The sequence below is a fragment of the Nothoprocta perdicaria genome, unplaced genomic scaffold, assembly GCF_003342845.1.
Source record: "Nothoprocta perdicaria isolate Ctin4 unplaced genomic scaffold, notPer1 scaffold_81, whole genome shotgun sequence".
Lineage (NCBI taxonomy): Eukaryota > Metazoa > Chordata > Aves > Tinamiformes > Tinamidae > Nothoprocta > Nothoprocta perdicaria.
Genome location: NW_020456099.1, coordinates 2050291 through 2077920, shown reverse-complemented (window position 1 = coordinate 2077920; position 27630 = coordinate 2050291). Strand labels below are relative to the sequence as shown.

The 27630-nt window shown below is 38.4% G+C and overlaps 1 protein-coding gene across 1 annotated transcript in view; it reads left to right on the top strand.

Moving 5' to 3' along the window:
* The window catches only part of FAT4 (FAT atypical cadherin 4), a gene marked incomplete at its 5' end in the record, with an annotated part of 125691 nt that overhangs the window by 66589 nt on the left and 31472 nt on the right, over positions 1-27630 (top strand). Inside the window, 6 exons of the mRNA XM_026051971.1 lie at positions 2216-2477; positions 3630-3980; positions 8223-9145; positions 9797-9971; positions 23858-24038; positions 26974-27224. Coding sequence (XP_025907756.1) covers positions 2216-2477; positions 3630-3980; positions 8223-9145; positions 9797-9971; positions 23858-24038; positions 26974-27224 — 2143 coding nt within the window. The remainder of the gene's footprint in view (positions 1-2215; positions 2478-3629; positions 3981-8222; positions 9146-9796; positions 9972-23857; positions 24039-26973; positions 27225-27630) is intronic.

Genomic DNA, 27630 nt, shown 5'->3' with positions numbered 1-27630 from the left:
ATCAGAAATTTAAGATTTTAGCAATGTGTTAGGTGCCAACCTCTTTTTAATTATGCCTAAAGCACAATATATTACCCACTATAAAGCCCTCATTCCAGTACGAATTTGTTAAAGTATACAGAAATCAGTCGGTCTTTTTTTGTGAAAGGTTTATGTTTCAATTTGGATACCAGAATATTTGTAACTCAAACCCTTTATGAAGACGTGCCACCTTTCTGCACCCAAGCCTGGGTTCAGAATCTAAGTTGTACCTTCAACACAGGTGAGTGACAGAAGTTTTAAAAGCTGCAGCTGAACTGTGTATAGTCCCTCTTAGAGATATTATTTAGCAATAGTGTTTAGGCAGCAGTTTTCAGACTCTTCCCTGTTAAAATAAGGACTTCATAGAGATGTGAGAAATGATGTAAAGACAGGYGGCAAAGTAGTACCAAAGACTTAAGAATTATGAAAACTTCTAGTACTTTGTGTTTATTTTCAGTCAGCRGTAGATGAGAAATGTCTATCTGCTGCACAACTTTTTTGTTTTTAATAGGTTTTATATATTTATATTTGCTCCTTAGCTAATGCATGTAGAGCTACTAATTCAATTAGAGTGGTATCAAGCGTAGTTGCTGTTTTAGCTGTGCTCTATTATGAGAAAGCTGGCTAGTCAAACAAACTATAAAGCATATGGTCGCTTGTGAAATCTTAAATTCTCATCAAATGTTTTTGTTAAGCTACACAATTACAGGAAAATGCATTGCGTACGCCAGGTACACCTGAACATACAGATCCTATGTACACTGAAGCACCGCAGGCAGCCGGTCAAGGCTGGGCACCTGTACAAAGTTGTTTTCTTTAGGAATTTTATTTTATCAGTTAGCTGATTCCTACTCTTTGAAACAACACTCCAGGGAACAGGTTTGGCATGAGGCACTATCGTAAGGTCAGGTAACTAATGTTTTTCTCTAAACTCACCAATATGAGTTGGCATTTATCTCAGYTAATTTGCTTTTTTAGGCACACGTGTTTTGAGCAGCTCTATTTTTCTCTCTGTTTTCTTCCATCTCTTTTCTTCTGCAGAAGTGCCCCTCGTGTTAGCAGTAGGTTTCAGTTGGGAAATCACAATTTTGATGTGTGCAGGAACGGCAGCAGTGGGAAAAGCGGGGGGGGAAAGAGCAAGCCATTAGCTGCTCAACAAAATATATAGGTGGGCTCTATAAGCTATAGGAGTACCGGTACATGTATCCAATGTTGGAAGATGCGAAATGTTTTGATTTCCAACAAAAGACAGGCAAAAGGGAGCTGAACACAGAATATTTAAATTTTAATCCTAAGTTTTAAAAGTAGGGAAGAGGAGCTATCTACGCATTTACTCTTCTCTCATTTTATTTTTGACCAAAATGTTTCAAATCCAAATTAAATTCTTCACCCCCTTCTCTCCCTATCAAAAACGGAACGGAATATTTTGTGTGACCCCAGCAACAAATGTTTTTGACTTGCAGGGATATGGCCTGAGAGGTCAGAATTGTGATTTTAGTGACACAGGATTTRTCGCTTTGCAGCTGTTTATCCATAATTCTGGGTAAATGCATCCTATGCATAACTGGTGCTTTTAGGGGGCTGCTGCAGGGCGCACAGCTAAGCGCGACCCTGCGAGTTTCTGCAGAGCCCTGCAGGTCTTGCTGCCTGCCATGGCTGTTGGCTTCTTCCTTTCCTTCCTTCCTTCCTTCCCTCCCTTTTCTCTGCACTCTTCAACACTTTCCCTCTACCCAAAGGCAGCGAGGAGAAAGGGCAAAGCTGTGCCTGCTGCGAGGATGCTCGTTTAATTTAACCTCCAAATATGAACCAAGAATAAACACTAATTCCCTATCAAGAGAGAAGATGCTATAGCAAATAGGTTGCTCAGCTAAACAGGCTCGACAAACAAAACGGCTTTGTTTTGCTGACTGGCTCTCATCTTTTTATGAATGCTCTGTCAAAAAAGCAGATTCAAATAATCTTGTCCTTTCATGTCTTTTATTTAAAAGATCGATATGGGTGAACACATCTTTGGGGCACCGAAGCAGAGACTGGAACGCAAGAAGACTGTCTATTTAAAAAAAAAAAAAAAAAAAAGTTCCGAAAATTATTTACCAAGTGTCATTACTAGAATGATTTTTTTTTGTCTCATTGGAAATTTTGATGAGATTTTTCTGGTAAATAACTTGATTTGACCCCTTTTGCTTTTGCTTAGGGAGCCAATGCCCTTGTCACGTACACTATTATCAGCGGTGCGGATGACAGCTTCCACATCGACCCCGAGTCGGGAGACCTGATAGCCACCAAGCGCCTGGACCGGGAGCGCCGCTCCAAGTACTCCCTGCTGGTGCGCGCCGACGACGGCCTGCAGTCCTCCGACATGAGAATTAACATCACTGTCAGTGACGTTAACGACCACATCCCCAGATTCTCCAAACCAGTGTATTCCTTTGACGTTCCCGAAGATGCCACTCCAGGTAAGTAAGAAACGGTCCTGATATTGACTGCAATTTTCTTCTTACAGTCAACAGGAGCTCAAGGGCTCGCCTTGGGCACTAGACAGCAGCTGTCAATGGTGAGACCAATCAGAGTATATACTTGGAAACAGAGAGAAGATTTAAATTAAAATAAAAGTAAAAAAAAAAGATTTAAATTAAAAGATTAAAAAGATCTAAATGGCATGACAATGGCTTTCAAGCTTTTATTGGAGCATTGTCTGAGCTGCAGAGATAAGGACAGTGAAGTTTTGCACTAAAATATGAAGCTGCCATAAGAGGTAACTGCAGCTAGTGAGCATCAGTCCCTCCCTGCTGACATGAAGATCCTCTCCTTAATCTCTTATAAATGTAAGTTTGCAAATTAATTTTTCAAGAGGTACACTCGATTCCTGGACATTCTTGAGTTTAGACCCAAATGCAGGTCAGTGTGCACTTGGCTGTGCATTTSCACCTTGTCCGTGGATCAGCAGTGTTGGATACAGAGGGAAGAAACAGGCTGATTCAGTACTTGAAGGGCAGCAGCTTTTCCCATCCCATTTTCCAGCTATCCTGGAGCCGCTGGCAGGCTTCTCTGGAGGGGAAGCAGTGTGAAGTTTCCCCTTTGGGTATCTGTTTTCTATCCCAGATAAAGAGAGTTTCCTCATCCCCCTTGCAGTGTAGCAGCTGCACTAAGTATGATGTTTGAGTATGCATTTAAGAATGAATATATGGAAGGTTTAAAAAAGGAAGGTCTTTGGGGAGAAAAAGGATCCTTTGAGTAGTAGGAAAGGGATATTTTTGCCCCTGTTTATATCTAATCTATACATGTTCACATATGTAGGTAACATAAATATACTTGTCCATTTCCTCTTCTTTAATAGTCCTTTAGAATAACCAACAAACTGAATATGGTTCCTGTCACTTTTGGGGAAAACAAAAAAAATCATTTTTGAGACAGGAAAAGGAATACTTTGTTCAGATTAAGTGAAAAATTGCTGAAATTCCTGGAGCGATCAAGGTAGCTAGGCATATATTTATGAAGCTTGAATTGTCCTGCAGAAACACTTGGTTCTGAGGCCTCTCTAACCATGTCAATCTTATGCCTTTCTTGAGTGGCTTTTTTTTGCTCTTTTCTGCTCTTTTCCCGTGCAGGTTCTTTAGTGGCAGCCATATTAGCTACTGATGATGACTCCGGTATAAATGGAGAAATCACGTACACGGTCAGTGAAGATGACGAAGATGGCATGTTCTTCCTGAATCCCGTGACTGGAGTCTTCAACCTGACTCGCGTGCTGGACTACGAAGCGCAACAGTATTACATACTAACGGCCCGTGCAGAAGATGGGGGAGGCCAGTTCACCACCATCCGAGTGTACTTCAACATATTAGACGTAAATGACAACGCGCCAGTGTTCAGCATGACCTCGTACAGCACCTCCCTGATGGAGAACCTACCTCCAGGTTCTGCTATTCTCAACTTCAGCGTTAGTGATGCGGATGATGGTATGTGATTCCTCGTATTCTACGTTTCTGATGATAAATAAAATTCACTTTGGTAATGTATTAGAACACCTAATACAAAAGACAAATTAAGGCATCCTAAAGGTATCCCTAGCCTTAATAGACAGAGCTTATTTACTTCATTTTTCCCGTTAGATCTAAGAAGGTAAGAGGGTGCCACTTTATTTTTTGTGTGTGYGTTGTGTGGGTCACAAATTAAAAATACAGCTAAGTAGTGGTTTTTTGATATTGCTGTTGTGGAAATGAGTTTGCAAAGCAATATTATAGCTAGAGTGTTTAATAACAATTAGGCAACAGTACCAAGTGACAATTCTTGAGATGTGTTCGTGTTGCACATGCATGTTAAATTAGACTTAAGTATTCTCTTGCCTTTTTTTTCTTAAAATGTATATTTTAAATAAGAGACTGGATTTGCAATCTTTGCCGCATATCTTCTTAAATGTTTGATAACTTATAACTGTATCATGAGAGAATTGTGAGCTATAGGCTATTGATAATGCAGCTAAAGAAAYGATTAAAATAGATTATGGGAAAAAATGTCTGTAAAATAAGCTTTTCATGTTGTTTAGGAGGTATTAAGGTGTTGGAGCATAAAAAAAAAAAAAAAAAAAAGCAAATTTTACAGCTTAAGGAGTTTGCTGTATAGTTTATGTCCCAAAAAAGAATCACTATAGAATATAGCGATAAAATACTTGTTAAAAATCATTCTGAACAGTACTGCATTTTCTTAGATGTCCACAGACATCAGTCAGGCTGGCCTAATAGAGAATAATTCATAAAACTCATACCGACTTTATAGATGAAGGATATTTTTTGTGACATGTTAAGCAATTTTGCCTCCTCTAYATGTGATTGAAGAAGCCCATAGAAATTTCTTACCCTGAAATATTTTCCTCCGGTAGTGCAAAGCACCTACGTGGTTTGAAGAATCCCAGGTTATGCACCCAAAACAAGTCGGCTGACCAAAATTATTCAGTAAAACATTTTTTTCTTTGGGAAAGTCTGGATTGTCCAAACTGAAAGATTTTCTGTGGGAACACTCTAGTGCTAGTGGATAGAAATTATGCAGCTAGTTTTGAGATAAAACTGAGAAAGTGAGGGAAAAGAGACTCCATAAAATAAGCCAACAATTATATATATAATTATATAAGATAAGCCAGCAATTATAATTTAGTGGTATTGGCTATTCATGCATGGATCTCTTACTACTTATATTAAAGCTTTTATTGTATATAAATATGTTATAAATTCAAGATGAAATTGTGCTTGGATCTTTCATATCCATGATTTTTTTCTAGACACTAGTAGATAAATGGGAACATACCCAATCTGTCTTCTTTCTCCTATCTTCTTTTCCTATCTTACTCTTGTCATGATATACAGTGGGAAGAAAATACAGAATGGAGAAAAAAAAAAAAAAAAAGAACAAGCACTTCAGTGCTTTTTTAGTGACTCTTAGTGCTTTGGTGAACTAAGCTTAACTCTTAGTTAAGCTAGTAAATCTAGCTTAAGCAGGCTAGATTTAAAATTCGTAGGACAGAAGCATCATTCCAAGAGCGTGGCCCATTCCTCAATAAGATAACTTCAGCCAATGTTATCCATGCAYGTTGCTCTTTCAAGCCCAAGACTTGTTGTCTGTGTGTTTTCCTATATTTATCTAGGGYACAGAAATAACGAGTAACACAGTCCTCTGTGACTGGCCTATAGACAATATACTCAGTACACATGAAGATAATGTCCTTGATGATTTTTATTAAATAGTCCATTAGCTTGTAGCAGCCCTGAAAGGACATTGTTTCAGAATGAGATATACCTGTTGTTTTAGGATAAAGAGCAAAAGCTTTGTGATAGCAAAACAATTCCCATTGTCATTTTCCTGTTTGACACAYCCTGAGGGAAACAATAGCTGTTTACATCAACTTGAGTAGTCTTATGTATAGATGAATGTTAAATATCAGCTACAGCTCTCAGTTATTTAGAGAAGAATAAATAATTTCCTTGAACACTGGCACATTCATTTCTAGGTTCTGATTTTTTTTTTTCCACATAGAAATAACAGAAAAATRAATTTTCCTTCTCAGGGCAAAGCAAGTTCTTGTCTGTTTATTAATAAGCGTAGCAAAATGTTTCTTCGGGCAAAGGGAGTAAAAAAAAGGGGGAGAGGGGTTTCCCAATTGGACTCTATAGATAATTACAGAATGGAAAAGAAAAAAGCAGGATTTTTTTTTTTTTTGGCTTATTATTAAATAAATCAAGAGAAATAGAACCTTTGAAAGAGCCTTGTGAAAATTGGTTGCTGTGTGTCTGAGCTCACTTGGTTTGGCTGGATTAAGCCATGAGATCAAATAGATGCAAGGTTTGGCCAAAAGGAGGAAGCCTCTGTGTTTTCAGTAAGAAAAATCCAGCTCCCAGTCTGGAGAGGTGAAGCCTGAGATGCACGACTCCAGTTTGGAGCTTAAAACTCCCAGCTCCACTGATATTTAGGGAAATCTCAGGCTGCTTCAGTGGAGTCACAATCCAATCTGCACAAGCATTAGCAGCACTGCGACCTAGGAGAATACAGGGCAAGGAGTGAAAAGGTCCATGGAAGTTGTTTGCCTCCATCTACCTTTGTCAAAGAAGAACAAGCAAGAAGTTGCAGAGAGAACAAATGGCAAATGATRCTAGAGAAAACAGTGGGGAAGAAGATTATCTGAATATAATAACATAATTTTATCCTGTAAAATCTAATTCTGCCCCATTTCCAAAGTTGAACAGCAAAAACTGTAATTGCAAAAAGTATTTCACTGAAATTAGATTTACAACTGAACAAAAACAGAATAACATTATGCTTTCAGTATCTCACTTGATCAAAGTAATGTAGAAATACTAATATATGGCATATAAATATATTAATATCTTTAATGGCATTAAAGCATTTTGTCTTTCATGTTTGATTCTATTTACTTTATAATTAAGTTCCTCCAAGAGAAGAGAAGGAAATGTGCCAGTTAGAGTGGCCAGAGGGAGCAGGGCTAGCAGAACTAGTTTCTGAGCTTGATCATAATAAATAGTAATGATTAATAAATTGAATACTAATTTTGTTATCAAAGCAGTTCAGTCAGAGGGAGAAGAAGGAGCTTTTAAGTAAAAATAGGAAAATGCAAAGCAAAGTAATTAACTATTTAATCAGACAACTTGGTTTATTTCGCATGGAAAAAAAATGGAGAGTTTGAGGGGGTAAAGCAATAGAGAACAGTCTGTTAATCCATGTACTCTAAGTCATGGTCTTTATGAACCAGGATGAAAAGAAAATTAAAAAAAAATTCACCATTATTTAAAATGCAAGTAAGGGAAATATAAATAAGAGAAAATAGATCTCAGTTAGTTGCTTAGAACTAGTTCTGGAATGAAAGTGTCAATGTGTATTTGTTTGCTAGAGGGCTTGCTTATTTAAGGCCATTTCATAGCCCTATCAGGATTCTAGACTAATTTCCTGCACCAATACTATCAATCTTTTAGTTGACCATAATTGCTAGTTATGTTTTGATCACAAGATGAAGCCTTTTCATTTGACATTTCGGAATACTATTCCATATACGGTAAGCATATCTCTCCACAGTGTTCACTGTTGGCCTGCTCCATCTGGCCTTGGGAGCTTATGGTTTGGGGTTTCTTTAATTGAGTGGAAAAATTTTTGAAATCCTGACATCATGAATGTTTCTTACCAGAAATGGGGGGGAAATAAGCAAAAAAATCTGTTTCATAAGCAGCAAGTTAATGGATGTTGGTTTCTGGAGGATCCTTATCCTTCACCTCTAATTACTGTCTACCAGAAAAACTACCCTGTCCTCATCAGTTTGTACCCTCAAAGTATGGACTTGAGCTCTGTTTGCATTAATTTCTCTGTGACCCCTCCAATTAATATATTTTTCTTTTTTTCCTATCTCTCCTTCTTTTCCTCTCTTTTTGCCTTTCACTCACATTTCTTTGCCCCTTTTCACTCTGTTTTTGCTCCCTTTCTCTTCTGCCCTTGTAAGATTAGAATTATTTCAAAGATTTTTATTCCTGTATGAAACTTGCCTGATATATTAGTTCATATCCAAAAAATTAAAAGGAGGAGGCTAAGCAGGCAGCATGCCCATGTAATCCACACTTCTGTGGGAAATCAGGCCAGGAGCCTCTATATCTAGGTCAGCAGGATTAGTTTACAGTCTCTCTACCTTTCTTCCCCTCCTCCTCCAGGCTCCAACTCACAGCTCTCCTTCAGCATTGCCTCTGGGGACAGCTTGGGACAGTTCCACATTGACAAGAATGGAGTGCTGAGCATCAAGCAGCCTTTGGATCGGGAAAGTCAGTCTTTCTATAGCCTCGTCGTTCAAGTGCATGACATGGCTGCTCCCCCGGCGTCCCGATACACGAGCACAGCTCAAGTTTCCATCATTCTGCTGGACGTCAATGACAGCCCTCCGAGTTTCATCTCTCCAAAGCTCACCTACATTCCAGAAAACACACCAATAGACACAATCGTATTCAAAGCCCAGGCAACGGATCCGGACAGCGGTCCAAACAGCTACATTGAGTACAGCCTGCTCAGGCCTTCGGGAAACAAATTTAGCATAGGCACTATCGATGGTGAAGTAAGACTTATTGGGGAACTAGACCGAGAAGTGGTCTCTAACTATACGTTGACTGTGGTAGCTACAGACAAGGGCCAGCCATCGCTTTCTTCATCAACAGATGTTGTCGTTATAGTCCTTGACATTAACGATAACAATCCCCTTTTTGCCCAAAAGCTTTATAAAGTAGAAGTTGGGGAAAATACTTTAACGGGGACAGATTTAATCCAGGTGTTTGCTGCAGATGGTGATGAGGGTACGAATGGGCAGGTCCGCTATGCCATCGTCAGCGGAGATTCCAATAGTGAGTTTCGGATCGATTCCGTTACGGGGGTGATAACAGTTGCTAAGCCTTTGGACAGAGAAAAGCAGCCCTCCTATGCACTGACTGTTCAGTCGTCTGATCGTGGAAGCAGCCCAAGAACTGATACTACTACAGTAAATATTATTCTGAAGGATGTTAATGATTATATTCCGACGTTTGAACTTTCCCCCTACTCTGTAAATGTCCCTGAGAACTTAGAGGTACTTCCAAAAGTCATTCTTCAGGTCAGTACATTCATAAAACAAATACGTGTTTGCTATGCCTTCATATATGTTATTAATACGTGGTATTTTTCCTCTGAAATTTAAAAAAAAAAAAAAAAACCTAAAGCACTATTTAAAAGTCATTTTGGGGGCTGTAATCTTATATGTAGTGCTCAGCTGTTTTTTTTTAATAGAAATTTACATTGGGCTTTGGTGTTAGCCTTCCCTTTCATGCATACTTTGGGATTTTAAAAGTTTGCTGTACTACCTCAGATTGATCTTAACTTTCATGCAACAAATTCCTAAGCGTGTGCTCATTGGCTAGAGAACGTGAGGGTCTGTTACAGATAACGAAAGATCATTACATGGATGCAGAAAGCAAGAGATGCAGTATGTACTTGGATGCAGAGCTAAGCCTATACCAAGTCATCTGAACTCAAATATAGTCTTTATTGTATTTCTACCTAAGAAAAAGTAGTAGTCAATTATTTAATATTTTCAAACAGCACAATTGCAGATAATTTATAGTGTGCTTTAAGGCATTTAGATTAATTCACACCACTAATTTGGGTCAGTATCGTGGATTTTCTCTATTTGAGTAAAATTATGAAGAATGACCTGAAACTGCTCAGTCATTGACGTTTCTTCCCATGCGTTGTATCACTTTGGCAGGTTGTAGCAAGGGACGATGATCAAGGCCCAAACAGCAAGCTCACTTATGTTCTCACGGGTGGAAACGAAGAAGGAGCCTTCACTCTCTCCGCCAGTGGAGAGCTCCGCTTGGTGCAGAGCCTGGACCGTGAAACCAAGGAGCAGTATGTTTTGCTCATCACAGCTGCTGATTCAGGTAAAGCAAGCACGCTGCCTCTTCTGGATATGTTTTGGTTTTACTTGAAAACATTTTAGATTTTTAGATCTTCACAAATTCAGTGTTTAGAAATTGGTACCCAAGTTCTCATCTGGATCTCAGTGGTAAAAGCAAGGCTCAGCTGAAGACAAGTGGAGCTTAGTTTCATGAAATTGGGATTTTATCCTTAGATGCCTGATTTTAGTGAAATTGAGGTAGCTTCTTGTTTTTTCCCCAGTAATAGTAAGTGCTTATAGCAAAGTCATAAGAGCCTTTGAACAGCAGTGTCACATGCAGAAACATCAAACCAGTGGCTGGAAGACAGCTGAGGGCTACTCAGTTAATCTCGTTGAAATGTCACCTCTGAAATGTGATGTCCATTAAAACAGTAACATTTTAATTTTTCACCTTTTCTAACATCCGCTTATACAGGTTTGCTCTAGAATTCCAAATGCTTTCCCAGTTGTGTAAGTGTAAAGCACAGAAATGATTCCTTGTTAGGAAGTTGAACTACACCTTCGCTTTAAGTCCAAGTGTGAAATTTCTGTTATATAGACTTTGGCATGAATATTAGTGACAAAGACAAATAGGATCATATTCCAGACTGATGTTCAATCCCCTAGAGTCTGATGGGGATCAGAAACATCTGAGGGGATGTTACTGTAGAACTTGGTCTTACTTTCTAATAATAAAAATAGAAGCAAACCCAGCTTGTTGACAAGTTGATACAGTTTTGATTTCTGCCATATTGTGTGCAGGACCTTATGTCAGTGACCATACTTTGCCAGTATTGGCTTATGCTTTCCTATTGTAGCAGTGCTCGGGTGTTTTACAGCCTGAGCACAGCTGAAGCTGCAGAATGTGGTTTTAGGATTTGACATATCATTTGTCTTGCATTTTGGCTAGAGCTGGGAGACCGTGTTGTACTTTTTTTAACTCTGGCTTTCCATTACTGTGTAGCTGCAAAGGGCTCGCCTGTGACCTGGCCTCGCTTGGACTCAGACATCCTTACGTTCCTGTAGAGGCTTAGGCTGGATATATAAGAGAAAGCAGACGCTGGATGTCTGTTTAATCTCCCAGCTCATGTTGGCAGGAATCAATTAGGTCTATGCAGAACTTAGACTTATATACAAATTACACAAAGTCTGAACTGATAAGAGGCATGTCATGCAGCAAGCAATTACTGTCTTTCCCAGAAAAAGTAGGAGTGAAAGCAGTCAGTTTTACTCCTTGCCTAGCATTATGTGTAAGCCAGAAGTCTGAYAATAGTACAGTCTTTTCCTAAACTCAGCTTCCTAAGAAATGYCCAATCCAGGAGAAAGTTTACCCAGCCATAGTAAATAAAAATATTTATTTGTGTTAGGAGCCTCCTGAGCTTCCAGTTGTCTGTGGGGGACTTCAATACATGAAGTATGCGTGGGACTTAAGTGTCTGACAAGAATAGCAGTACGTTTTGTTAGTTCCTATGTAGCTATGTAGATGTGCTGATTAAACATTATGGAAGCTGTTGTTTTAAATTTGCTGTGTTCTCATAAACCTAACTCACAAGTTGTTATTCGCTCTTACCAGTGAAAGAGGAAACTTACAGACTTGTTCAAAAGCAGATGTTAATAGAAACCTTAAGCTAAATTTAACTGTTGTGCTGTGTTGAAGTTTGCCATCTGATTAATCTGCACTCATACGGTATAGCTTTTAACCATCCAAATGAATAATATTAGATAATTAGACTGGAAACTTACTCTAAATTCATACCGTCAAAAGAAACATTTTGAACTATGCTGAAGTATATTCATGGTTAATCTAGGCTAAAGCGTTATAGGAAAATGTCCTACTCCTGTGGAAGTCAATGCCAAAGCTTCTCTTGGTTTTGTGGGGGCAGGATATGGACCTTAGTCATAATAAAACCTTTAAGTACTTCAGTTATATTACATACTTAAACGAAACTGGAATCTCCTAGAATTGTCCAAGCTAGTCTAGATCTTTGCTAGTCTGGCATTTGTTTCATGAAATAAGATAGTTTGGGCTATACCATTAACTATGGTCTTGACACTGTGCTGAAATAAGTAAAAGGAGTGTTCTGAATATTAGTTTTTTGAGCAGCTGATACGTATTTRCAAACACAGATATACCCATTTTTTGCGTGCACTCCTTCTGGCTGCAGCCTGGATTTTGCATAGGGGCAATTCAGCTGCACATGGACATGCGTGTGCATGCACACACATACATGCACACTGATGACACTTGTGTGTTGGAAAGCAGTGCCTGCCAAAATGTTGAAGAAAGCAGACTTTCTGAAATCATTCTCATTATCTCTGAAAATAAATTAGGGTAAAGGTGTTGTCCTTTGCACTTTTTTTTTTTTGGGGGGGGGGGGGGAGCTTTTATTATCAATATATACAAGTCTTTCAAATTACCCTTAGCTGTTGCCCAATAACAGCTCAGATTTTTTGTTGCTGCTGTTGTTCCAAATCTCAGAATCTCTGCATTTCAATTTTTATAGGCTCTAAGCAATAGGAAGCTACTTCAGATGCCCACGTGTTCTGCTCTAGGGACACTGAGCATCTTCCAGTTCTGTACACCTATGGCTTTCATCATAAAGTGAAGTATATTTCAACCCCAAAATTCACCCATTCCACCCAGCCCCTCTTGCAGCACATGCTGTAGACCAAAATGTGTGAATTATAAATATAATGACAGGCAAAATGATGGAGTATGGAATAACACGATAGTGTTTATATTGCAGATGCTCCCCCAAAATATCTGCTAACGTAAATGCCAAGAAACCTACGTGCAACTATTTGAATGTGTCTTTATGAGTCTGTTTCTACCACATAAATCATTTGTTTTGCTTAGCTATACTCTTCTTTACGGCAAAACCGTTGGGAAAAGAGACTTTCTAAATTACTTTCTTTTGCCCCATCTGGTGAGGACTCGGAGATGGGTAAACATTCAGTTCTGGCAGCATAACAAGAACTGGTGCGGCTGCTTTTATCATGAATGTCTTTAACTCTTTGGGCAGTTTTCTGGAGAAAATGTTAGCATTCCAAGAGTCCTCCTCCTCGTATTTATTGGTTGCAAGGACAGAGAGTAGCACATCTGGAAACCTGCTAGCGGCCCAGGACTACTGTTTAAATGAACTGCAGCCCCCACGTCATACATTGGTGGGTCAGAAAGGCACGTTGCCTCAATAGAGCCAAAATCAAAATAGGACATTTCTAAGCAGAAAGTCATGTTCCTGGGTGAATTTTACTTTATTTCATTTAAAGATAATCTATTAACCCATTTAGAAGGATAGTTCTGGAAAACGAATGATTGTTGTAATTATTAGCTGTTCTCCATATATTTCTTTGGCCTGTAGGAAAAAACACCATATGTTTTTTCTTTAGAAAATGTTGGCCATTAGCATATGCATTCTTTCCTTCAAGAATGCATGAGGGCAACCAAACACTGGAGGTTATATCCTTCCCAGGAATGTTCTTTTGAGATAGGCTTTTTGTCTGCTTCAGGCTTAAAATCAAATGAAATCTGACAACTTAGTTCTATCATTTTTCTCATTGTTAACACATTTGAAGGTATTTTCAGGTTTAGGGTCACAAGTAAACGATAACTGTATTTTCATACTGGAAAAACTGCTGCCTCTTTATTTTCTGGTAACAGTAGGAAAGAATCCCAAGGGTTAACATTATGTGAGATTTATGTGACTGGGCTTAAAGACATTTATCCTCATCCTGTTTTCTTAGCATGCACCGTACTTCTACTTAACATGCAGTCTGCCATGTGAAAAGGTGTTACCTTAAGCTCAGCAATTTTCAAAACAAATTCAGCTATTTTGAGACCTTGCTGCTGTTAGAGGGGGTAAAAAAAAAAAAAAAAGCTCTCAATTTGCAGTTAGAAATGTCTTGTTTTCCATATGCGTCATATTTAAATATACATATCACTTATATGCTAAAAGAAAGCTGACATATACTTACCTCAGATGCTTATCAGCTGATATCATATTTGTTTTCTTCTGTGTTCTGTTCTATGCCACAGCTATTGCATAATAAATGTGGATTTCAGTATCAGGCCAATTATTTCCACCACATTATGCATGCTCTTTCTCAATACTATCTACTAATGGCTAGTTTTATTATTTTAGTAGTGATTTCTGTGATTTTTTTATTTAACTATTTTACTAGCMCCAAAGCTACTGTTTTAGTAGACTTATTTAAACATAATAGTCTATTTCTAAACCATACAGTGGGACAAATGAAATGGTGACAGATTGAACTGTGAGCTTTGCAGTCTCTTTTACAGTTTTTAAATTTGCCTTAACATCCTCTAAGATCAGGGGAGAAGATACTTGAGAGTGGCTCACTATAGCTGTAGGAGGCTATCAGGAGGATCTTATCTATTTGCAGAGCCTAGAAAGTGTTAGCAGTTTTAATTTATCTGTAAAACAGTTTGAAAAGGCATTTAGGAAGTGAGATTACTACAAAGTCAGTCAGATGTCCCCTAAGGAGTAATTGTCAAGCAATAGAGTGTATCCGTATCTATATGATGTGACACGTTTACTCCCCAAAGGAGGTGAGGTTTTAGTTCATCCATTCAGAAGACTGTGCTATGAAATGCATAATCCTGCCTCACAGTAACATTTGAGGGTTTTGGTCTTATATCAGGAGTCCAACCTTCATTATTAGATCACTTTTATTTCATTTTCAAAATAGTTCAGGGATAGCCTTTGGGCTAAATCCAAGGGTATGTGTTCTCAGAGGTGAGGGGCAAGAGAGATGCATATTAACATAGACGAAGGGCTCAGGCTGGCCAGTACAAATTGAAATATCTTTAAAAACAATGAAAGTTAGAGTTTTTTTCCTAATGTCAAAATCATGTATAGAACCTGAACTTTGAGACAAACTTAAATGCATCAAGGATTTTTATTTTGGATAAGGCTGTCTGAGGTAGAAATCCCTATGAAAGTGTATACTCTATTAGTTCAGGTATATTTTTGCTATTTCTAGAAAAGGACTCAGTTTAAGTGCACATCTTTCCATTTATTTGGAAACATCTCTCCTGGTATAATTCCCTTTCTCTTCTCTATTGTGATTGTGGAGACTTCAGCAATTATCTGACTTACATCTGTCTCATTTCAAATGGCATAAGCTGCTTCTTCCTAAGGCTTGTTAAGTGACGTGATCTCCGTTTCAATGCAATCAACAAAAGAAAAAAAAGCGAAATCAGTTTAATTTATTGTCTTCCAATGCACTGTTGCTTGTGTACACAATCCAGCAGTCACTAATTTGTACCTTTCAGAAGTGATAGTATTTGGAAAAAGATCTTCAGAGAGCTTGTTTTGACAGGATTGGAAGCAAGGGGGTTCAGAAACCGAGGTCCTGGAAAAGAGCCAGGTATAGCAGAACTGAGCTGGGAGAGGAAGATATCAAGTCTGCTGTATCTGTGTTTATCTTCTGCAGTATAAAAACCTGCAGAATATCTGTATGAAAATAGAGTAATATTACTCAGGTCCAAATGGTGTGAAGGAGAACTTCATAGATTTCTACATTTGGCACGGATACAAATCCCATGTTTTTATTATTTATTTATTTTAAAGAGGACAAGCGGAATCCTAATGAGGTTACCACACTTCTCTTTTATGGTCTAGGAAAGTATAACAATGAGTCTCATGACAGAGCCTGACATTTTAATTACTATACAGACACTCTTGAAATAATAATAATAATATCAAGTTCTGTATCCTTCATCAATAGAACTTTCCAGGCATGTGTTATTTATTTACAAATTTTTCGTAGTGTTTTACAAATATTGGTGAGAGTTGATATTGTGTGTTTCAAGGAACATATTTCTTTAAAACCAAAAAAGATGGGGTAATAAGCATGGATGATATTCTTTATTACTCTGTTAAGTGGGAGTTGTCACGTTACTAATGAACTAAGCAGGAATATCCCGCAATTTGGTGTAGTTTCTCATCATRCACATTTTCTTACAAGAACCTTGTAAAAATGACAAATGAGGAAAAATGGAGATTGGAAATAAATGGCTGTAGAACCCCAGCTTTGCATGGCACTCCTGTGCATGTCCTAAAATACCAAAAGGTTTGAAGTGCAGCTTTCTGCTCAACTTCAGTGGCTTAATTTAGTAGAACAAAGTGCATGTTTTTAATGCTGGGTTACAAATTTATCTCTGTAAAAATGTAAAATTTAAAAAGTAAACTTACAAAATATTCAATTTTCATTGAGTTTGGCCATGGTTAGGCAAAATGCTATATAACATTAATCCAAAAGAATTAAGACCTGACTGTCGGATCTTTAATTAAAACTTATCTTCAGTGTTGTCCCCTCATTTGTTTGCTATTATTTCTTATTATTTCTTAACATATTGCCAGTTTTAGGAAAAGAAAGTTATTCAGTTATATCTCAGTTTTTCTCTTTTTGTTTGTTCGATTAGAATTTCTAAACTTTTGGAAGCCACAATCAGGCTAGAATATAATGCTTAATATGTAGAATTTAGTCCATTAAGTCTATCTTTTTCAAAGAAGAAAAAACTTCTGTAAATTTTCAGGATATGGYGATCCTTCTCTTACCTATTTGATCGTCCATGTAGCTATGGTCAGACTGGAAGTCTTATATGAAAATTAATTTAAGACTAGTGTCCCACTGCTTGGGTCAGTTTTATATGAAATCCTGCCTCAAATGTGTTGATGAGTTTGCTGCGTGCAGGTAATTTGTTTTCGAGAAAGAATAAGAAGTCATTATGCCATGCAAGGAAAATTTCTCCAGCCAGTGAGAAAAACTAAAATTTTCCAGTGATGGTGATCTTAAACTGTTGTTAAATAGAACGTTACACCTAATAAATTGGAAGTCTTTTAGCTGATTCATCGGCAACAAAGCTACAAATTTRAGGAACCTTAATTACAAGGATGAAGACCAGTAAAACATGCACATGTGGTCTGAACACTTACTTATCCTACCGGTTAATCTTGTAGCGGGTGTTTTTAAAGCATAATTCAAAATCATGCATTACAGAAATTTTGCTGCAGGATATTCAGGAGTCATTAGCAGTCAAAAATTGACTCAGCAGCCCTTGAGGAGCCAGCTGCCCTATTTCTTTTCTGTTTACAGCAATAACTTATAACAAGGATAAGTAAATTGTGGTTTTAAGATGATTTTTTTTTAATGTCTATTGACATTTCTTTTGAGTTGCAGTTCTATTTTCTTTAAATCTTGGGAGCCTCTTGTGAGGCTTTTGCGGTGCCCCTCCTGCCTCTGCAATGTACTCGCTGTGCCCTCAGAGAAAGACACAGCAGGGCCAAGTGCAGAAAGGTGCGACATGCAGGCATGTGCCAGGGTTTGTATGGCCCTTGTGTTCAAATGCCAAAGACTGGCATTGGGGATTCTTTTTTGAAACGTGTGGAAAAGGGCAACTTCTTGCTCTGGAACTAAGCACAGTTCTAAGCAAGCTATGTGTGCACAATGTCCATGTGTGTCTTCCTAAGCACTGTCTCCAATGACCTGGGCCTTGGGCATTATTGGGTTGTAGGTGTGTGCCAAGGGTTATATGGCATATGAGATGAATGCTCGTGCTGCTCTTTGGAGAGGAAGAAGATTTGACAACCACAGGTTGCTCACTTACGTCTGCTTACGGCAGAACCCTGGGACTCAGCCTGTACTGCACACTTACCTTCAGGAGCTTTAAAATTTGCTAAAGGAAAAAAAATAGTGGGGCAAAAATGCTAAATTGGAAGAATACGCTGTCCACTCTTCTTCAAGTGAATAAATAACGTGCGTCAAGAACATAGACTTGACGGTTGTTCAGAGATTTCTATAATTTTGGTTCCTGCATGCTGCTATTAATCTGTCGCCTATTGAACTGAATGAGGTTAGAGCTGGCCTCTAAGCTTTCTATTGCATTTGTTTGTGAACTACTTATTCCCGCTTTTATCTCAGAATATGCTAAGTTTGCCATTTTTTAAGACTTGATATGAAAGCACATAGCGGAAAATTGAGCTAAAGGAAAGCAAAACAGAAAATGATCATCATATCCAACCAGGGTAAATAGTTGTGGTGCAATCTTGAAACTAGAACTACTTATTTTTCTCATTTTGCTTATGTACTTTCTTTTGCGTTCCTGAAAAATAAGTTAATATAAACCCTTCCGTATTTCAAATCTATCTTCATGTGTGCTAAAATCAAATGTGTAATGGAAAATAGTTCTGTTTTAACTTGCTCATTCTCCATATTTATTTTAAAACTTAGCCATTGTGTGAGGCCCAGGACACCCTGTCTGCATTTAAATGCATTTAGAGAGATTGGCTGCTTTATTGTGAGAAAAGCCTTGTTTACTTCAGCGAAAGAAAGTTAACGCTGTCTAATAACACATACAACTTCTAGCCCTGGGACTTATTCACCAAGTGTTTGACTGCAGAAATGAAATCCGCTTTGTTGCAAAGCAACACACTTCAGGGAAGCAAAAATTCCATTTCTSTTAAATAGCTTTCCAATTTTCAGGATAATGATGTGTTTAATTTACCACAAAACATGGTAAGCTGCCTACAGTATGACTTGTGATTAGTCGTTTAGATTCATTTTATTTAGTTTTATTCCTTTTTTCATTTTAGTGAAACAGGTATCTGTACTTTTTATTTAAAAGCTTACTGTTAGTTTTCTAACACTCAATTCTGATCTTTAAATGCTTGCAAAAACTTGGAGTTCCTGGTTTCTGAAATGGATAATCGTTGCATTATTTGCATTACTAAGCACGGCACAGACAAGACCCAGAATCTGTTAATACTCCAGATATGTGGATATCATGTTGAACACAGACTCTTCTTTATTTCTTTTTTTCCTGTAAGCAGTATGGTGCCACAAGGCTGAAATGATTGCCATTAATGTCTTCTTTTCCCAAATTTGGTCAAAGCATTGGAACTACAGTGTGAATTTGCTTCAACTGTTTTCCTTTCTTACTCTAGTTCACTAAATACTTAATCATTCCCTCACTTTAGCTTAAATACAACTGTGCATTGAGGTACAAGTAATACTAATAAATAGATGCATAGAAACATATAGAGCCATAAAAATACGACTGTGCTTTCGAGGTGCATGCGTTTGCTCTGACAGCAGGGCACTTAAGTATTAGTGCACATTAGAGTAATTAGCACTATGATGAGTAACTGAGGAACACGTAGCTGCATGTTATCCTGGATTAAGTCTGTCAGCTTGAGTCATGTTTAGTTGCCTTTCTTCTAATTGCATCAGTGAAAGCAGTCAACGTTTCATTCCTCCTGCAAGGAGGAAAAGAAGGAGGCTGATGGGACTAGCTTGGACTTCTCCAATGACCAATATTGTGGTTTTGTGGAAATCGGCCCAAAATGGGCAATGGTGAAAGGGGCAGAAAACCAGGTTGTAGATCTCTGCCGGTTGTGCCTTGCCAAAAGAGGCATAAAGGGGAGAGGAAAGACTTGCTCTCTCGTCCCAATTCCTTAMTGCCCTTTCTTGTGCCAGCTCCCCCAGTTTCCCATGGGGAGAGAGCAGTCGTAGCAAGATGCTGGACAAACCCCATGGGACGTTGTAACCTTGTCTAGTTGCTCGTTCTCCAAAGCAGACCCTGAAGGTCTGCTAGTTCTCTTCATGCCCAGACACATGTTTACTTGCACATGTAAGCAAAAAGCTTAAATTTTGGAGACACATCCGTGGGAAGCAATTTTCTTCCTGAACTCAGCATTACTATTTTGACACTATCCCAGGTTAATCTCCATTTCGGCAATGACGTGTGGACATTTGCGAGGCTCTCTGCTTAATGTATATGTACAGCTGTCACCTTGAAAATAAACCCTTCCRTTCAGAAAAACAGACCACAGCAGGCAGATACCAGCAGTTCAGAATAATAGTAAATAATATATTAATGGGGGCTTTTAAGTTTTAAAGATTTGGTCTTCCTCACACAGTCAGTCTGATCTTTTCCTTTTATTTCACTGAGTTAACTTTAGCTTCTCAGGTTATTAATCATTTGGTGATGGTTTCATTCCTTCCACTCTCTAGAATAGTTCTTCAAACTGCTTATTCCTGTCTTCTCTGAGGTATGATATTTGGGGAGTTGAAAACGCCAGTAATACAGCCCTAGAGAAATGCTGCAGATAAGAGGTATCTGACCTAGAAATAATCATTATACTGAAAAATAATTTGGCATTGTTTTTAATTGCTTGAAATTTTTGTGCAAGTTCGTTGCATATGTTTCATTAGGGAAGCAGCCCTGTACTYTTTGTAGGAGAATATAGTTTCTTGTGTGGATGTGTACAGCAGTTTTCTGCAGATTCTGTACATAGCTGGACTGTCAAAAACAGGTAGGTGACATCTTGAGTATTTTACTCTTCTGACAATTTACAGAATTTTACTGATCTTATTTATGCATAAGTGCACTTTGAAGGCAAAAAAAAAAACCCAAAGAAACAAAACCCCTCTCTGAAACAATAAACCCCTGATGCACTTGCCTAATAAGAAAACTGACTTGAGGAATATTTGCTATCGAAGCAAAACTAAGAAATCTGGGARCACAGCCTGACCATGGAAACTACTTTTCTTACCACAAATATGACATCTACATTTTATGAAACGTACTTATTACCAGGGGCCAAATTCTGCGGTCCTTACGCAAGCAGAACTTTCACTGAAAGTTCACTGAGGACGATAGAATTTGGCCCCAGGCTATTTCTTTTCCATAGAAAATTACTTCATTTGTAGCTTCCGCTTCTTATATTTCTCAGTAACTGCAGAAATGCGAGCTAGTCATTTAATTTCAAGCAAATAACAGCTTTAAGGGCTCACTGTGAAATTGCAACTTTATCTTTCAGTGTAATAGGATAARGGAGTAAATTTGTGGACGTGATGCTTTACTTAGAGGGAAAAAATATGTAGTTGGATAGCTATGTAGCAAGGAAACCAGTGTAGATGCGTGAGTTTTTCCATTTAAGTAAAATGAGAATGATTTGGTTTGGAACGGAAGAATAGTGACTTAGGATGTTACAAACACCTGAATTAATATGGGACTTTGGACTATTTCTGCAAGCAGAAATCAGCCCCAAGCTAGCATCGAAGGAGGTATAAACTACTTGCATTGCCCTSGGTAGTTTTAATAGTATAGTGCTCAACTTTGGCTAGTAGATATACTTCTCTAAAGCTAATAACAGTTGTGTCCATACTGCTGCGGACTGTGCATTTAGCCTAGACATAAACTGTGATGAAGTGTGAAATTCTGGTCCTSATTGTTGGCATTACCTAAACGTCCTTGGCTCTCAGCAGGATCAATATCTGACCCTCGGAGCGTTTGTCTGGTGTTACGAAAATTCAGATCCCACACACATGGAAAGGGATCGAGGCTGATTAAATTAAACGGCTGTAGCAAAAACTAGTGATAATTCTGAGTGGGAAAACAGCCATTGCATATAGGCAGCTATAGTGTCTGGCATTCGTTTTGCATCCATTTGACCATTTCTGGTATGGGACCAAAGATTGAATAGCCGTGCAGGAGAAGAAGAAAAAATATCCATTATAGCATTTTGCTGTTAATGTGTGTCTCCGTGTGGTGTTTTGCCAGTAGACATGAGCGAACCCTTCCCATTCCCCTCGCTGGTCGGAAGTCTTGTGAATGTAGTTAGCGTGGCACCGAGCCCAAACTAATATACCCTGCGTCCCGTGCCTTTGGGCTCGGACAAAGCGAACCTGCAGAGCACCACATGGACTCATACTTGAGCTGGTCCCATCAGGTCATCTCTGAGTTGGGTTTAAAGGAGTGTTTTGGAGAAGCTGCCACTGAATTTCATCTTACACACAAACTACCAGTGAAGATTTTGCAGTGTTGGCTCTTTCTTTTAGCGAATCACGCTTAAAACAATGAATTTCACCTTTTAGCTGGGAGTCAAACTTTTTATTTCCAGGCTGCATCACATTACTGATGTTCTTTGAATGTGACTTATCCTAGATTAATTTCTGAATTATGTATAAATTGTTTAATCACCTGTGAAACTTAACAACTTTCAGCCTTTCATTTCATTAGCTGTGAGATGAATGTCGATTAAATGTGTCTGGAAGGCCGGAGCTCGATGACACACGTAGTGAATATCGCCGAGGACTCTGTTTCATTTAATGCAGTAATAATAAACACTCCATGGGCAATATTTCAGCAATCGAGAACATTTTTGCAGGCTTTTCTATCTAAGTGTTTGGCTAAATGACAAAATTGAAGAAAAAAAAAAAAAAAGGCTTTTAAAAAAATAAAAGTCAGGCTTATTGCCTTAATGTAACCTTCGTGGCTGGGAATATATTAATAGGCAAAGGCATTACCTCAGAAAAGAGCACAGAAAGAGCCTCATTGTGGGCAGTAGCGGGGCAAAGCRCATGCTCCTTGCCTTGCAGCTTCTTTCCTCAGCGTTGTGATCGGGCCCATGCAATTGACGGACTTCAAAGGGAGCTTTGCAAAATTTATAGCATGTGTCCATTTGGGACTCCTTTCATTCTGTCCATTTGTGCACGAGGCCGAGTTACTCCGGAGAGTTTTGCAGTGGGAAACGCTCTTCCCCTGCAGAAGCTGCGCGCACAGTCATCTCAGTGTGGAGGTGCAGAGGGAAGCCTGTTTGGCAGCAACCCAACCTGGTGCTTGGTGGAAGGATTAGTGTGGTCACACAGGGCAGCCCATATTTTATCTAGTGACACCTTGCTGGAACATCTGTGCCTTTTTTGCAATCCGAGTCTGCCAGGTGCTGACCCAGAGCTTTTCAGTGGAGTCCTTGTTTCCCTGGTCCAGCAAGTGATGGATTATCTCTTCAGGATAGAAAGGGAAAGCAATTCAAGCTTGAGTACTCCAGGCATGGTCATTGTCTGTGTGTTGAGTAAAAGGACTCTAACTGCTGTGTTTTGTTCTCCACCTTTGGCTATGTATTCAAGGAAAGGAACGATCTCATTTTTTTCAGAGATTGCTCAGTTAGCAATTTGATTTGCTGATGTCTTGATGGTTCTTGACTCAAAATAAGCATAGGGAAAGCTAGTATGACCTTTTTAAAAAAAAAACTCCTTGTGGTGGTTTTGGAGGGGAGAGGATTGAAGGAAGGAGACCGAGAGAGTAAATGTTAAATGACTGCATATGGCTAACCATACTCTTCCTCGCTTGCTCATACTCAGCAAAGTTAAGGATGAATTAGAATAACGAGAAGAATGAAAGCCATAGGTTAAATTAGGCCTATTGAGTTTCCTGTAAGCTGATACCCCACAAGAGCAAGCTGTCTGCTTCAGTGTTGGTTGCTGTGCTGCTCTAGATGGTTGAAATCCTCTGGTTGAAGTTTGAATGAGTCTGAAGATTGCACAACCATCCCAGCCGACCAGCGAAGGTCTCTCTAGGTCAGCAGTGTGACAGGCAGAGGAAGTGCAGTGCGGGATATTGGGCTTTGCCTCTCTTCCCGCTTCATTTGCTCTGCGGATAAACAAATTGAGGGCTTGAGTCTTCAAGGCTGTCCGCGTGCCACCTTTGGAAGACCTTCTCCTAGAGAAATAAGAAAATTAACCACATGATCAATTTGATCCTAATTCTTATGGGAAGGATTCTGTGTGACTCCGTGACCAACTTTTTCCATTGAGCTTGTGTTACAGAATAGTTGTGGAATTAAGTTACAAAGAAAAACAAAAATCCTTTTCTTCCTTTATATTTTTTGCGCAGCTCTGTAGTTCATGGTGAGCTGCCCTACTTTGAAACAAATCTGACCCTGTCCTGTGTGTTGAATTGGCTTTCGTGCTCTGTGAACTGTGACATGTTCAGACACGAGACCTTAAATTAGGAATGGCAGACTTCRGATCAGTATTGTGGTATTTGTAACTTCCAGCATTTTCTATCCCACTTTTCCCCAGGATCTCCTGCCCTCACTGGCACTGGAACGATTGCTGTCACAGTGGATGATGTCAACGACAATGTCCCCACATTCGCCTTTAATGTGTATTCTGCCACGATTCTGGAGGATGCCCCTACAGGGACAGATATTTTGCTAGTAAACTCCTCAGATGCTGATGCTTCTACAAACGCTGTTATTAGGTAGGTCGCTTGCTGTTACTCTGTTATTCAGTACTGCCTCATACCTCGCCTGCAGATTTTTTTTTTCCTAATGTTTATCACCAGTATGACACGAGCCTTTAGACACGAGAAGACAGTTGTATGTTTGCAGCTAATTTATATAAGCAAATGTAGCTTATTTGGTTAGAGAATTGTGAGGGCAAATAGAATTGTATTAAGAATGACATGGTTTTTACAAGTTTTTACAAAGCATATGAGATTTTAATTCACACCTGAGTTTACCTGTTAATGGGTTAAATATAATTGTTTTATTCATATTTCTCTACATCTAGACCTAAGCAGAAATTAAAAAAAAAAAAATCCAAACCCATTTAAGTCTAGAGAATGGCATAAATGGATTAAGCACTAAACTTGCAGTTTTATATGTACATTCCTCAAATAATGAAATATGATACAGGCTGCCAATACTCTGCGTTACTGCCACTCATKAGCAAGTATAGATTCTGAAAAGGCTTAAGCCTTATGTTTAGCATAGCTTTTAGAACTGAAGCTTTGTAGTTAAATACATACAAAACGCATTTTGAAGCATATTCCTGAAGCAATTAGAAACTGTTGTTTTTGGAGGCCGACAAACTTGAGCATTAGTCAAAAGAGGTTTGGGAAAGGGCTTGGTARGGGGAGAAGACATGTAGTTAAGTTCCAGACTTCATTCACAAACCTGATACAAAAGCCAGCTTTGTGACAGGACTCAGTCTGTCTATCACTTACAAGCCTRAAAAAGTGTATAGAAGGTATTTTGCAAATGTAGTCGTCTTTGAATTTTAGCTATTAAGCTAGTTAAATCTAGAAACTGTTATTGGTTTGTGAGCCACYTCTGATTTTTGCATAAAAATTTTCAAACTCTGGTGCTTGAAGTTGTTGTAGTGATAGCATACAGATGTTTGCAGAATGCTACGGTATCTTRCTTATTTCATATGTAGTGTGTGTATTGTAGACTACTTTGGTAGACTTTTTATTTATAATACACCAAATGATTTACATTATGTGACTGATGCACCAACATTGCTGAAGTGGACACTGAGCTGAACRCTCTGTACAGCTGGAGAGACAAGAATAATGATCATGCTAAGAGGTAATGACAAGCCTTTACCCACTGAGGACAGGTTTATTGCAAATGCAATACAAAGCAGACAACTATTAGTTATTAATTACTTCTTGATATTCCCAAGAACCAGTATGTAATCCTTTTGAATTTAACTTTTGTGTGTGCAAACACCTGTATCTCTGTTCCCAAACATGCACAAGGATATAAAGGCAGCTTAGCTTGATTTACTTTTTTGATTTCAGCTCAACTTATTCTGCAGAGTGCAGAAGAATATCACTGTGGTCATAATTTTAAAAGTAATAATGAGGTGAAATAAAATAAAGCAGAACATTATAACTAAATGAGTGRGTTTGAAGCGCTATAGTATATTCTTTCTCACTAACTAGAAGCCCGAAGTAGGAACTTCCTATTTTGACATCTTTAAAGACTTGAAAGTTATCCAAAGTTACCATTTATTGAATTGTGAAACAATAGAGCTTTTAATTCTATTCATTGTCACCCTAAGAACCRTTTCTGGAAAGCTGCTTTACTAAAGAGAATTCCATGCAAAAAGTGAATGATTGTAATGATTGCATCTCCTGACTGAAATTATCAGAGTACTCTCAGGTTTCTTTAATGCGGCTGACTTGCATGGGTGTTTCTGCAATCAGTCTCTATCATTCATTTGCTGCATTGTAGTAGAATAGTTGATAAAAGTCTTTCATATGTAGCTGTTTAAAAAATTGATGTGAGACTCTGTTTTGCACTTTTTAGACTGAGGAGCACACTTTATTTTTCTTGGACAGATTTTTCTTCAGATGCAGCAATTAGAGTAACGTAAATCTTAAAATATGACTGGTATTGCAAACTGGCAAAAGCCAGAGGGGCCAGAATACATATGGTCTACTTTCAGAGGCACTGAGCACTCAAAATTTCTTTTCAGTTTTGTCAGAGCCCYTTTCAAAATGTTTTTACAGTGTTTTTTCAATGCTAAAGCTTGAGCTGCTCTTTATATGTGAAAGTACCCAAGAGAATCACTGTCTCATACGTGACACTTCATGCAGTTTTAGAGCGTTGTAGATCACAGATGAAATCTGCCCATGCTACTGATGTTTAGGGAGATTTAAGTGGTGCTTCAGGCTTTGGGCGCTTCCTTTCAACCCTAGATGCACATTTCTTTAGCTGGAGAATAATTACATATGGCCATCATGTTGAATCATAATGAAGCAATTAAAGTGTGCTCGTGGCATGCTGCAGAGATTAATGACTGAACATGAGAAGCTGCCACGGTTGATTACACGGGATGACTTTAATTCCTCTAGGTAAAGCTTCTGTGTTTCTGTTAGTGTTTATGTCATAACTTTTTTTTGTTGTTTTAAAAAGTATAATTTAAAATTTTAAATATAATGTAAAAATTTATTTTTAACTAAATAATATAACTTCATCTTTTATAAGAGTTTTTTTTTGAATCATTTATAGAGCTATATACTTGAAAAATAGCTATTACTGTGCTCTATTGGGCTTTTTTTAAAATACTAGAGCCTTACTCTAGCAGGCCACTTTTTGAGCAATGTCCAACTGTATCTCTATATGTACTAAGACACAGACTGCTACTTTTGTACTGTAAGCATATCTGTGTTAAGCAGCCACATTTGGAAATCCCCAGAAATACAACTTATGACAGGCTTCAGAGGAGAAATATGGAAAAGGAATAAGTGAATACAGGTGGACAGGCAGAAGTAAATCCATATGTTGATATATATCAGCATAGTGGTCTAATCAATCTAAAAAAATGCTGTTAACTTAATTTTAGGCTGTTTTTTTGAAATAGTAATTGGTATTTTCCCCCCTTGTTATTTTTCTTTCAAACAGCTACCGACTTATTGGTGGCAATTCGCAGTTCACAATCAACCCCTCGACGGGCCAAATCATTACCAGCGCTTTGCTGGACAGAGAGACCAAGGAGAACTACACTTTGGTGGTCGTAGCAAGTGATGGTGGCTTCCCAGCTGCCCTCTCCAGTTCAACCAGCGTGCTCGTCACTGTCACCGATGTCAATGACAACCCACCCAAATTTCAGCACCATCCCTATGTCACCCACGTCCCCTCACCTACCTCTCCAGGTAATTTGAGCACATGGCAGTACTTTAGATATTTTGGATTGCAGGTCGTCTGCAACTCTGATTTTGCACTGTCCCATTTTTCTCAAGGTTTTGAATACTGTCATTTTAAAATATTCYGTCCCTGGAGTACAAATAAGTGGACATGACAAATAGTGACAAGAAGTATAGTTTTAAGGGGACACTGTCAAAGTCATTCCTGCTTGCAACTGATTTTGCCTTAAGAGGTTGAAAACAACATGATATATATACAGAAATGGTGTTTTCTAAGTTTCAGTACCAGTAAAACTATCAGTAGAACATTCTGCAAATTGATTAGACAGTGTCAAATTTGAAAGATGTACCATGTATAAGACATGCAAACTCCAGTGCAATTAAATACCCTAGATTCTCCTTACAAATATAAATG